General features: G+C 35.8%; 1 protein-coding gene across 1 annotated transcript in view; it reads left to right on the plus strand.

Annotated features, from left to right (window-relative positions):
* LOC144826026 (uncharacterized) overlaps nt 1–14,337 on the plus strand; it is a 658,919-nt gene that overhangs the window by 465,232 nt on the left and 179,350 nt on the right. The window contains exon 22 of the mRNA XM_078684302.1: nt 1,802–11,689. Coding sequence (XP_078540428.1) covers nt 1,802–11,689 — 9,888 coding nt within the window. The remainder of the gene's footprint in view (nt 1–1,801; nt 11,690–14,337) is intronic.

Genomic DNA, 14,337 nt, shown 5'->3' on the forward strand with positions numbered 1-14,337 from the left:
TCAAATTATCCAATATGGTTACTGCCTCAAAATTAGACACTTCCACAAACATTCCTCCAAGGTCACATGTGATGTCACAAGAACATCATAACCTCCTCAAACAAGAAGTACTCTCTCTGTTGGAAAAAGGAGCTATAGAACCAGTCCCATTCCAATATAAAGGGGCCGGTCTGTACTCCCTGCACTTCTCTTTTCTCTTTTCTGGAGTCATAAAAGAACAGTGAATTGTTTCCTGTATCATAATCATGGAATAATGTAATGTAACTTGTTTACAAAGTACACTTTATTTCATGGGTAGCATGGCATTGAATAACGTTTTTTGTTACCCAACTCACTGGCAAGTGGACCTTCTTATGAGCTAGACCCAACTACAACTTCTCCCTTGTTAGCAACATAATAGGTAAGATAACCTGTCAATTGCAAGGATCTGTAGTACCACATCATTTCTGCAACAGTGAAATGGCAATAGTGGGTATCAGACATTTTGTTATTCACTGTTTCAAGGCAACATGAATTCCTTATCTGACTGGCTCATTCAGCTGCTTAGACGTTTCTAAACTTGAAGCTAGACACAGCAATACCCAACACAACAGTGTGTGCCACATTGACTCATATGAATTTATGTAATTATTATGTGGATTATTAGGTTTAACCTAGGAGCCTATTTTAGAAAGGGTTTTCCTGGCATAAACATTTGAATTGTGAATAATTCACAATGTGGGAAGATAGGGCAACAGATTAAGGCTATACACTTCATGTTTAGGGCTTTCAGTCCTCTTTTACCTTCCTTCACAACAAACTTGCATATCGACCAAAAATGTAGGTATGAGGTAGAGGTGGTTGGTAAAGCACAGATAAAGAGGCAAAGTGTTTGAATATGTGATTGGGATATATTTATGGTGTATTTTTTCAATGTGTTGCCTCTCCTTTTTGCATATACCATTAACAGTAGGTTTCCAACAGTGTATGCCATGTAATCAGCAGTTCTCGGAGGCTGACTCTCCAAATGCTTTTGTCTGATAAACCGAGCTAACATCTGGTGTGTTCCTCTGTCCTGAATTTCTGCTGCAGTTGACTATCCTGCTCTTCATGATATCGATAAGGGCACTCTACTGAAAGATACTGGGTTCCTGTGTACAACAGAAGCATTACACTTAGATAAAGGGGATTCAGTACTAGAGTTTGGTACCCGAGTCAGCAACTCCTATATGTACTGGTAAGAAAGCCACTACCTCAGACTTGAGATTATGCAGTGCACATTTTTAGATGATTCCTTCTGGCACACAAATTTAGGAGTATATTTCGGAGGAAAAGCACTAAACCATAAAGATTGGTAGTATGTGGTGGCAGTTTTCATGTTCATAACCATCTCTGACAGAACAGTACGGCAACAGGAAAGTTCTGCTTCAGATCTCCATGAAATTAGCTCTTAACATTTTAGGGGTGCCCGAACACCTGAGACAAATCCCCTAAAGAGTTTTATCATGCATATAGGAAAGCAAGCTATGTGAATTTCTTCAGAGACATTCTTCAGTTTGGATCTAATAATTTCTATTCTGGCATCAAAGTTCTTTTTCAAGTCGTGTTTGTCTACGGATGCTTCTTCTCATTGCTCTTTCGATTAGGGCTCTGGCCCACAAGTTGATAGTAGGAAAGAACCTGAACATAAAAGTAGGAAAAAGTTACCTTTTTTAATGTATAAGATTGAATAAATGATCAGCTAATATCCATAGAAGCCAGCTACAGCAGTTTACTCTGTTTGATACACAGTTATAACATGCTTGATTTTTTTTATTTTCAGACCGCAAAACAAGATTTGGCTTTGGAGGCTATTCGACGGGAGCTGGACCAGACAAATGAAGAACTTGAGAGACTTAATAACTGCCATTTGGAAGAGAGGTCACAGTTAATTCATGACATTCAGAGATGTGAGCGAGAAAATGATAATCTCAAGGAAGCAATTGAGGAAAAAGAGAAGGAACTAGCATCTCTTTCATCCAACATAATTGAATTTTCTGAACAACTTTCATTATTAAAGCAAGAACTTCAAGATAAAGAAGAAGAAATTAGAGTAATGGAAGAAAACCTAGGAAAAGCTCAGCGTGAAAATCACCTATTAAGAGAGTCTCAGTCTTTGGATATACAAGAATCAGGTATGAAAATGTCAGCTCTAAGTGAGAAACTGAATGAAATGGAACTTGAATTGAAATTGACAAAAAACCAAAATGTAGTGCAAAGTACAGAAGCAAAAGAATTGAATAACCAAGTTAATGAATACGCTGAAACAATTAAGGATCTTCACTCACAAATTCAGACCCATGGTCTTGTACATCGAAACCATCTCACCGAATGTGAAGCGCAGATCTCTCTTCTTAAAGAACAGAATTCTTTATGTGCCCAGAAGCTTCTTGAAGCAGAAACAAAAAACAAGGAAGAAAGTTTGAATCTTCTTGCTCAAATGGAAGAAAACTCTTCTTTGAAAGATAAATTGAGTTCCTTACTTGAGGAAAAAGAAATGAATACTCAACATTTTGAGAGTCAACTAATGTCAATAAAAGATCATAATACCCTTTTAATTTCTGAAGTGACTAAGAAAGATGAAGAGCAAATTACATTATCTAAGTGTCTTGGGGAGCACATTCAACTTCAAGAAACCATAAAATTAATAGAGCAAGAGAAACTTGATGCAGTTAAATCACTGGAAGAAAGCCTTATGGCAGCTAAACAGCAAAGTGAGGATATGAAATTGAAAGTCATTGGCAAGTTGGAGGATGCAGAGAAAAATAATAGAGAGCTTAAAAGGCAAGTTGAAGAGCAAAGTAAAACAATTGACAAGATGGATATATTAAAACAGAACCTTGAAGAGAAAGAAGTTTCCCTTTCAGATCAAATAAAATTAGTCTCTGATCTTACCAAAAGTGTGACTATTTTGGAAAATCAGCAGCAACAGTTAATAAAGGAAAATACATGTTTATTTAAGCAGTTAGATGGAAAGGAAAGTGAAGTATTTAAACTTGGCACTACAGTAACGGAATTGGAGAAAAAGTTATTGACTAATGAAGAACAGATGTTAGAATTTCAGCAGACTATTTCTTTGCTTAGTTGTGACAAAGAAGACTTGATTAAGAAGGCTGATCATGTTTCTATGCTTTGTGAACAGAATAATACTTCCCTCTCTAATGAGTTGTTGGAGAAAACCAAGGAATATACCTCCCTAAGTGAGCAGTTGTTTAAGAACCAAGAATACATTCAGTCCTTAAATAAACAAATATCTGATATGGGTGTGCAGTTGGCGGAAGCTAAAGTGATTGCACTAGAAAAAGAAAAAGCTTTGAAAAATACATTCGCTGAAAGAACCACTGTACAGGATCAGCTTATTCAGAGTCAGGAACAAATAGAATTGTTTCAGAAACAAATTCTTGAATTAAAGGCTGACCTAGATTTAAAATGCAAATGTTTGCAAGAAACATGTATTGAGTTTGAGGAGAATAAATGTCTATTGAATGAACGTGAGAATGAATTGCAATATATTAAATCTGAAAACAAAAGACTTACCCAGTCGGTTGAAGAAAGAGATTCTAAATTAATGCACAAAAATGAAGAGATTGAAAATCTTTCTCAATTACATGACAAGCACAGTAAAGACAATGCAGCATTAAATGACAGACTTGAAATGCATTGTAAAGAAATAGACAAACTGAAAATTGAAAATGAAGATGTTTTGATTAAGTTAAGTAATCAGATGAGTGCATACAATAGTATTCACACACAGATGTCACAGACCCAATCTGAATTTGTGTCTCTAAAGCAACAATTAGATACCCAGGACAAAGAAAAACATAAACTTAAAGCTGATCTTGAAATAAATTGTGTGAAGTTGGCACAAAAGACAGAGGAAACTGTAGTTTTAAGTTCACATTTGTCCCAACAGGCTCATACAGTTTTAGCACTAAAAGACCAAATTGACAGCTTGAATATTGAAAAGCAAACAATTCAGAATAGTGTTGATGACAAAACAGCTATTCTGGCTCAAAGAGAAGCTGAAATTCAGGAACTTAAACACCACAAATTGAAGGAGGAAGGTCAGTCTTCACAAATCATTTCAGATTTAGAAACTCAACTGCAGAGTTGTGTTTTGGAGACCACACAGCTCCGACAGACTATGCAGAATAGAGAAAATGAGATGTTTAAGTTGGCGCAAGAAATAAAGACCTATAAAGATAAGAGTGAAGAGTATGCTTTGTTTAAGGTTCAGCTATCTGAGAATATGGAAATTATTTCTGACCTCCACTTCCAGATTAAAACCCTGAATGCCAAATCTGAAGAACTAAGTACTTTAGTTATTGAGAAAGACAACTGTTTGAAAAGGAAAGTAGATGATTATGTTAATTTAAAGGCAAAATATTCTGAAATAGAAGGCATTTCCAGTATGCAGCAAAAACAGATTGAAACCTTGATGCATGAAGAAAACCAGTTGAAAACAAATATATCAGAAAAGGACAAAATGTTTTCAAATGCGCTAGACTATACAGAGGACCTCAAATTAAAACTGCAAGATAAGGAACTTGTGTGTGAGACTTTGAGGCAGCAGATTAAACGTCTTGAAACAGAAACCTCTGATCTAAAACAAGAGTTAAATAACCAAACAATTGAATTGGGTAGTATTAAAGTTTCTATGTTAGAAAAAGATAATCTAATTCAAAGTTTAGATGACAGAGCAAATAAAGAAGATGCCTATAATTCTCAATTACAGCAATATACTTTGTTAGTTTCACAGCTTCAGAGCCAGTTGCATGATGTGAAGAATGAATTGATATCTTCAAAAGAATTAGCCACTGAAAAAGAACAGGTTTTCTCAAAACTACAAGAGCAGTGTACAGCTCATGTCGATCATATATATGAACTCAATAAAACACTTGGGGAAAAAGAACAGTATATTTCAGAGCTACTTAAATCGTTGAATGAAAAAGATATTAGTACACAGCTAGCTGAAGACAAAGTTCAAGCACTAACAAATGAGATTGTACTTCTTAGAGAAGAGATTGATAAAAGCATATCCGAAATGAAGCAGATTAATAGCATTGTTGGAGAGAAAGAAGAATGTATTTGTGCTAAACAGAAGACTATTGATTCCTTAACTGTCAATCTGGAGGCTGTAGAAATGGAACACCAAAGAAACATGGAACAAATCAGTACATGGCAGCATGAAATTCGGCAGAAAGAATTAAATGTTCAGTCTCTTGAAGAGAAGTGCTTTGAACAGTTACAGCATATTGAGAATTTGAAGTCTGATTTAAATATTTTAAATTCTATTTCATCAAAGAACATTAATGACAAAGTTATTTTAATAGAGACTCTTCAACTGCAGGTGGAAAATATGGTAAAAGAGAGAAATTGCTTACTGGAAGATATTAGGATGCTAACTAATGAAAAGGAAAATCTTACAGCAGCATTTCAAAAGCAAGTACAGCAACAGTCAGACGAGCTGGAGAAACTGCATGAAAAAATGGAACATACTTTAAAAGATTCTGAAGTGGAAATAAACTCCAAAGTATTGCAGCTGAAGCGGGAAAAGGAGCAACTTGAGATGCAGGTTAGTATGGATACTGAAGAAGTATGTGCCTTAAAGCTGAAAGTTGAAAGCTTAGAAGTTATTCTTTGTGAGTCAGATGGTAAATGCAATGTAGAATTTGCTAGTTTGTCTCAGCAAAATGCCCAGCTCAGGGATCAGTTGAGTCATTTAGAGAATGAGCTGACATCAAGGGCGAATGCAGTCCAGTTTTTACAGCAAAGCCTGAGTTTCATAGATGAGAAGATTAATGGTTGTGAATTATTTAGTGATGAGCAGTTAAACGAAGGAAGTGTAAATAAACCTCTGTTTGATAACTTTCAAGTTGATAATGATACTAGAATAGAAAAGTTGTCTGTCATAATTGTAAACATTATGGCTAAAGATAAAGAAATAAATCATTTGAAAAATGTGCTTTTAATAAAAGAGAAAGAATGTGTTGAAAGTGAGGCAAAACATTGTAAAATGTTGAATTTACAAAAGGATAAATATCAGATGGAGATAAAAGGTTTTTTAGAAGAAATGCAGTCCAACAAGGAGGCACTACAACAGCAGCAGCTCTTTACAGAAAGAAATGAACTACTGGTATCTAACTTAAACATGAATATAAGTATTATGCAGGAACAAATGGATGCTAAAGTTAAGGAACTACAAATCAACAATGAAATGTTAAAAAAAGAAGGGGATAAAATATTGGATTTGCTAGCAGAAGTTGGTAAAAAAGAAGAGGTGATACAGTATTTAACATCTCAAACTATGCAGCAGAAAGATTTGATATCATCATTGAGTTATCAGTTGAAAGAAAAGGATGCTTCTGTTAGTAGGGTTATGGAATCCATGTCAAATGAAATGGTAAAGTTTTCGGAAGAGAAGAGTGTTTTGAAGAACCAGATTGAGCATCTAGAATCTGTTATAAATAAGCATGAGGTAGACATGAACATAGATTCCATCAATTTAGAGAATTGTAGGCTGGATTTGGATCATTACAAAAATATGCTATCTGAGAGAGAAGCAAGACTTACTGATGTATTAAATGAAAAGGATCAGATGCAGCTTCTCTTGGAAAACATTACTAAAGAAAAGGATAACCTCCGAAGGAAATTGCAAGCATCTCTGGTTATTAGAAAGGATTTGCTTAAAAAAAATGAAGCACTTGCGCAAACTGGACAAGATGAATTAGCCAAAGAGAAACAAAAAACTGATACCTTACTGAAGACCATTGATGAGCTAACACAGAATTTGGAGTTTTCTAAAATTCAGAAAAATGAACATGAGTCATGCCAACAAATCTTGAAATTCCAGCTGTTGGAAAAGGATTCTGAAATGAACAACCTAAATGAAATTATTGCTGCTAAGGAATCACTCTTGGAACAGTGCCAGAAGAACATTAAGGAGTTGAATAATAATATAGTTCAAAAGGAAAGTGAATTGCAAGAACATTTAAAATATATACAAGAACGGGATATTGTGCTTAATAAATTGCAGAAAGATCTGCAAGAAAGAGAAAAGTTATTTGAACAGTGTTTTGGACAATCTTCTAATTTTGAAGCTATTAAATCAGGTATTGATGGAAAAGAAGACCAACAAAATATTCACAGCAACAAACAGTTTTCAGCTGGCGATTCTTGTGATCTTGCTAAACAGTCTGACAGCAAATTTAATCAACTGAGTTTAGAACATAAAGAAAAGGTAATCATTCAGACAAAACTCCATGGATCACATTTTGATAGGAAGAAAGTGTTCACTAAATCTTGGGATGAGCAAGACAGTCAAGCTAATGATTCTGAACAGACTTATGATGATAACACACACCATGATCGAAATCAACTGAAATGCAAAGAATGTGAATATAAGCACATCCTCATATTATCACTGCAGGAGGGTTTGACAAACCACGAGGCAACTCTTTCTGAAAAAGAATTAAGTATAGATCAGTGTAAGTTCGAATCTGCAGAACTAAAGTCTGAAATAGTCAAAAAAGAAATGCAATTAGTTGAACTGAATATCAAATATGATCAACTTCAGAAAGATTATGAAGAGCACAAGAAAAATGCAAGAAAGAAATCTGTTGAGATTTTTGAAAAAGGAAAAGAGATTTCCAATTTAAACTATTCCTTTAGTGAGACTGATCACAAAAATACACATGATAAAGAAATCCCCGTTTTTGAGCATGGGCAAAAGGTTGAATCCTCTGATGTAGAAGATGGTAGCATCTGCATTATGCCAGAAAAAACTTCAATTCCATTAGAAGATGTGAAAAGAGAACATGGTGGGGCTGAAAGTGTGTCGGAGATACAAATGTGTCATGCGAAAAGCCAAGAAAATAAAAGAAATGAGGACCTTTTAACTAAGGCTAAGAGTGAAGAAATCAGTGCAGTAAAACTTAACGAAATAGTACAATATCAAAAAGAACAAGAAAAAGCGCAACTAACAGATTTATTGTTGGAAATTGAAATGTTGAAGGATAGTCTAGAAAAAAAAGAAAATTCTATCTCCAAAAAAGATAGACTCATAGTGAAGTTGGAGAACCAAATCCAACAGCATAGTAAAATTGGCGAGGGACTTGTCAGTACAGTAAGCACGGAAGGGCATACTGGTCAGCACCAAGAGGCAAAAATTGGTGAGGAATATAAATCTACAGAACAGCTACAGAAAAAGCTTCATGCTGCTTTAATATCACGCAGAGATGTACTGAAAGATAACAAAATGTTAAAAGAGGAGCTTGATGCCATAACTTTAGAGAAGCACAAACTGTTGGAAAACATTTCATGCCTTGAACATTCATTAGCTAAACTTGATAAAGATGTCATTTCTTTATTACATCAAGAAAAATGTGTTCTAGTTTTTGAAAATGATAGACTTTTAACTGAGAATGAAAATCTCAGTGCTGCATGTGAAAGTCTTAAATCTACAATGGAAACAATAGTTCAAGAAAAAGAAGCTTTCTCTATTCAGCTGAACACTTTGCAAGAATCTCAAGTGGTTGAATTATCTAACTGGAAAGCAAAGCACAGTGAATTAAATAAGGAGTATGAATCACTTCTAAAAGCATATGAAAATATCAGTGATGAAATGGACAAAATGAAACAAATTATTGAATTAACGAGAAAGGAGAAACAAGAAGAACTTCAAAAAATCATTGATTTGGAAAATAAAAAGGTGGGGCTTGAAAAAGAAATTCATAATTCACGTGAAGAGAATAAAAATCTTAATGTTCATCTAAAAGAGCAAATTAAATCCAAAGATGCAGAAATATGCAAATTACTGAGGGAAGCAGAAAGACTAAACTGTTTGTTAAACTCCACTGTTGAGGAGCAGTCTATTTTTTCCGAGTTAACTATGACGAACACACGTTTAACAGTGGAGAACAGCGAATTAAAAGAAATTTCTGAAAATCTTAAATTTGATATAGAGAAAAAGCAGAGGGAAAATGATTGCCTTCAGAATGACATTTTTGCCAGTAAATCAAATCTAGTAGAACTTGAGAGTCAAATGGAAGCTTTCAAGGCTGACATGCTTTGTAAATTTGATGACATTAGTAGTGAGAGAAAGTCCCTTTTAAGTCAAGTTACCTGTCTGACAAATGAGATCTCAGAAAAGAGAGAATATTTAGCCACCGTAGAGCAAGACAGAAATGTAACATTGCTAAAATTAAAAGAAATGAATGATTTATTGGACCAGAAAAACATTTTGAATTGGAAATTGGAAAATGAAGTAAAATATTTTAAACAGCATACTATTAGCTTGAATGAAAAGGTTAGAATTTTAGAAGATGATAAGTGTCTTTTGCAGGAAGAGCTTGAAAATGTTCAGGAATTTTCCGATAAAAAAAAATATGAAAAAGAATTTTTAGAGACAGAAATTCTGAACAACATCAAACAGATAGATAATTTAACAGACAGCCTGAAAGCAGTCCAGTTGCAAAACTCCACACTTAAAGAACAGTTAGGAGATTTAAATAAAGAGAAACATACTGTTGTCCATGAACAAAAGTTACAGCAGTTGCAGTTGGTTAAAGAATCTGAGGGGATTGTGAAAGAAGCCTGTTCAAAAAACAAATCTAGAGAATTGCAAGAACTTTTAAAAGAAAAGCAACAGCAAATTCTCCAGCTTCAAAGTGATTCCATACATTTTCAAGAACTAATTTTAAGTTTGGAAAGAACTGTAAAGCTATCTCAGTCAGATAGTGAAAAATTTAAAAATGACCTACAAACTGCAAATAATGATCTTAACAAATCTCATGAAGAGGCAGTGGTACTTAATGAAAAACTAAATTCTTATAATTGTTTACTGAATGAGGCAAACACCAATATTGCCTCACTAACTACTGTGAATAGAACACTGCAAGAGGAATTAAAAAGTATCAGAAATGATTTAAAACTGCAGAAAAGTGAATATGACAAAATAAAGTGTAGTTATGATGAGCTAAACATAGTTTATGAAGAGTTGAGCCATCATCGAAAAAGTAATTGTGCACTAAACAAGAAAAGTGAAACACTAGGAGCTAAGGCTAATGAAATGATAAATGATTTGGATTTAAAATACCCAAACACGCAGAATATACAAAGTGAACTCAACACTAAAATGCTAGCTGGTTTCAGTGAGAGCAAGTCACCTCTTCAAAGTGATGGAGATAGAGTCATAGATGCAGAGAAAGTCTCAGAAAACAAGTTCACCGATTCCGTGTTAAACGAAGAAAGTCATATTAAACAAAAACATCTCAAAATACTACTACAATATGGACTAAATGAGAAAGTGACCCAGACCAAGGAACTAGAGAGTAAATGTTATGCCTTGGAAGAAGACCCTAATCAAATTGAGTTAAGAAACATACTAGTAAATGCAGACACAACATGCCAAGAGCAATTGGAGATAGCCATTGAAACAGACCTGTTGAAGCCAGTTCCATCACTGCAATCTGAAAGGGATAATAAAGTTGTAGAACCTAAATGTGTAGATCAGAGCTACCAAAGCCTGTTCGAGGAACACAAAGACTTGTTTGTTAAAAGTAGAGTTCAAAACATTGATCTGAAGAAAGAAGTGAGAAACCTTTTAAATGAAATTGATGACCTCCATTCAGAAAATGCATTGTTAAGGGCACAATTAATAAGGTACAGGGAAGATCTCAATCAAGTCTTGTCTCTTAAAGATCACCAGCTCAAAGAGTTATTAAAACAGCAACTCGAGCGCATTAAGATTCTTGAGCAAGAAAAATGCTACCTCCAAAAAGAACAAAAGGAGATACAAAGAGAAAATACATTACTGAATGAAAAGATTGAGGTATTAGAACTTGATAATGAAAAAGTGTTATCAAAAAATAAAGAACTTGAATCTCTGATTTCAAGCCAAAACCGAGGAAATAGAGTTTCTGAATCTAAAGAAAAATATAAAAAAAACTATTTTGATGAGTTAAGTCTTATATCAGGGGCATTTGAAATAGAAGCTCGAGAACACCTTGGAAGAAAAAAACATGCAGCTAAGAACAAATACTTAGAACACACGCATAGAATGTCTTCTGGGCACAGTATTAATTCAGTAGAACACACAATGGACGATACAGACAAAGTAAAGGAGAAATGGATGCTGGAAGTTAAAAAACAAAATGCGCACTTAAAATCAGAGAATAAGTCATTTGCTAAAGCAATGGCTGCTCTACAAAATGACAGAGATCAATTGATTGAAGACTTCAAAGTTTTACAAAGCAAGTATGCATTTGAGCTGAAGTGTGAACAAATGCGAGGGGACGATCTTGAATCTAGGTTGAATGATTTTGAATCCAGACTATGTAAATTGATGGAAGTAAACAACTTTGAAGTTTCTGATGCAGACGACAAAGACACATTAGATCAGCTTGACAGCAAAATGAAAGATATACGTCATGCACTGGCTAATAGAGACCATGAAATAACAAGATTGTCTTCAGAGTGTGGAAATTACGCCCTGCAAATTGATGCATTTTCCAAAGCCATGGCCAGCCTCCAAGATGACAGAGACGGATTGCTGCAGCAAGTCAGAAATGAAAAAAAAATCCATGAAATAAATCAAGGGAATACATCATTTGCTGGATCGTTTGTTGCCAGCTCGAATGTAAATGTGCTTCAAAATGATATAGGGAGTCTGGTAAGTACTACCAATGAATGCCAGATTGAGTAGTGATGAGATTCAATGCTAAATTTTATTTGTAATATTTCCAAATGTTTTCAGGTTATGAAAAAACAGATTTTGCATTAAAAAAATCAATTCTGTACCTAGTTCAAACATGGCAACCTTTACAGCTCTTAATTAATAATTTATTAGTTCAGTCAGATGGAGGTAGATGTAGATTTTTACTGTCAGTTCCTAAGAAACACATGTAATGCTTACATCTCTCTAAATAGTCTTCATTTTTGCTCAACAATGACCTCAACCAAATCTTTCCAGCGTCTTCTGATGTTTAGACCTACCTATTAATCAATGCAGAAAGAAAACCTACACTTAAAACAATTGGTCAGATCATTTCTTCGTTCAGTTTCACTCCTCCCTTCTAGAAACCACAGTGTGAAACCTCTCCTCTAACTTACAACATATCCGGGCAGCATGGGAGGGTACCATGCTTAAGCGTTAGTACAAAAATGCTCAGACTGAAATAACTAATGAACTAGCCTCTCAGAAAATAAGAAGACCGAAATTTGCACATTGAGATTCGGAAGAACTGAAAAGTAGTTGAACGCTTCTTATATAAAAAAATATCTCTCCTTTGTAGACCTGGACATGCTCACAAAGAGAAGAAAAAAATGCAAATTGCCATTTTGAGATGGTTTTGCCTTCAGAAATATTTTCTAAAATCCAGTGTGCTGTGAAAATGTCTTTCTCAAAACCATTGGGTTGAAACCTAGTGGGGGACCGTTGCAAGCAAATCTGTTATTTATATCATTAAACATTTTTTTAAAATCTTTGACCGTTGCGATCAACATTAGAGAGAACTACTTTCCTTCACCCACCCATTCCACGTCCATGCAGTCAATCAGTGATCCACAGTCAATCAGTGATCCATAGGGTACTGTACCTCTAAACCCTTTAAATCCCCATTGGGGTGCCACAGGGCTCCTCCTTAAACACCACCCTTTTTAACATATACGTAGCCCCTTTAGCCTCCATCTTCAGAAATTGTGGGTTCCTTCCTGTCCCCTACGCCGATGACACACAAATAGTGGTGGCCATCTCTAACAACCTTGATGAAACGGCGGAGAGGTTCAGGAAATGCTTGGAACAAGTAAATGATTGGATGCAAACAAACTGTCTGAAATTAAATGGCAATAAATCGGAGGTAATGCTATTTGGCATAAAACCCAACATCTGGTAACAGAAATGGTGGCTGGACAGTCTGGGCCCTTGCCCATTGCCAGTGGATAAAGTCAAGAATTTGGGGTTCGTGCTTGATGATAAACTTACATTCCTCGCCCAGACAAACAAACTGACTTCATCAGTGTGGCACACCTTGAAGCTGATAAAAAAGCTACTGCCGTTCAACCCCTTAGACACACGCAAAACCTTGGTAACAATGCTAGCCCTGTCAAGGCTTGATTATGGAAACACCTTGTTTGCAGGGGTGCAGAAGCAAGTAATGCTAAAATTACAACGACTACAAAATGCAGCCGCCAGGCTGATTTTGGACATCCCCAAGTCTGAACCAGTAGCCCACAGACATAGGAGTCTACACTGGCTTATAATTGAGAAAAGGGTGCGCTTCAAATCAGCTTGCCTGGCCTATAAGTCCCTCCACGGGATTGGCTCGCATTTTCTAAAACAGTACTTAAAACAATATGAACCAACAAGGAACCTCAGATCTAGCAAGGCGAAACTAATGAAAACCCCCCAGATTTAAACTACTAAGGTGGGGGGGGGGATGGAGGTGGGGGGTGGAGGTGGGGAGAAGTTTTTTGCTGCATGCCGCCAGGACATGGAATCTGTTGCCTCTCTCAGTAAAGAGTAGTCCTTCACTTCCAGTGTTCAGGAAAGCTGTGCAAACCTGGCTCTTCTTGGTCTAGGTGCTCCTCCAGCTCGGCAGGGCTAGACTCTGTACATTCGATACAGCGCCAAGACGCCCCAGGGCATTCGCGCGCTCTACAAATCTTCAAATCAAATCACAGCAGAATTGCATTGTCACAGGTTGTTTTACAGACACATTACTGAAACTGAAATGTGCCATACTATTACCAAGGTGAAACGCATACCCTCACTTGGTGGATCCCATATGCTTCTCTCTTTTCAAAGATGTTTACTGGTTATCCTTGTCCCTAGAAAACTGATATCCATGTGTAGAGGTGTACCTCACTCTTTCACCCATCCCCTCTTCTGCAAGAAGCTCCTCGAGGCTCATTTCCACTCCCCCCACACCCCTCCTGCCAATTCTTTATTTTTTTAAACCTGGATCACCATGGCACTCTTTGCAAACACTTTCGATTCTTACCACTTTTACATAGACTTTACTATTGCAGTCTTTTCCATGATAGTGATCTTTTTTGCCTAGGTTTTCAAAGACATTTACGTCTGCATTACTTGCAGTCTATCGCAAGACAAATACCCTAAAAACAGAATACATGCAAATTTGCTCAACTCTTATCTAATTTTGTACATGCACTCGAATGTAATACTTCCTATGTAGAATTCTCAAACTCTCTAGTGCTTTACTTGGTTAAGAATTAGAAACTCTAAGCATACAACTTTTCTGAAAGAAAACAAGCACTGTACAGACTGTGCCCGAATACAACTTACGGTGGTGCGAAGGT

This window comes from Lissotriton helveticus, chromosome 3_2, assembly GCF_964261635.1.
Source record: "Lissotriton helveticus chromosome 3_2, aLisHel1.1, whole genome shotgun sequence".
NCBI lineage: Eukaryota > Metazoa > Chordata > Amphibia > Caudata > Salamandridae > Lissotriton > Lissotriton helveticus.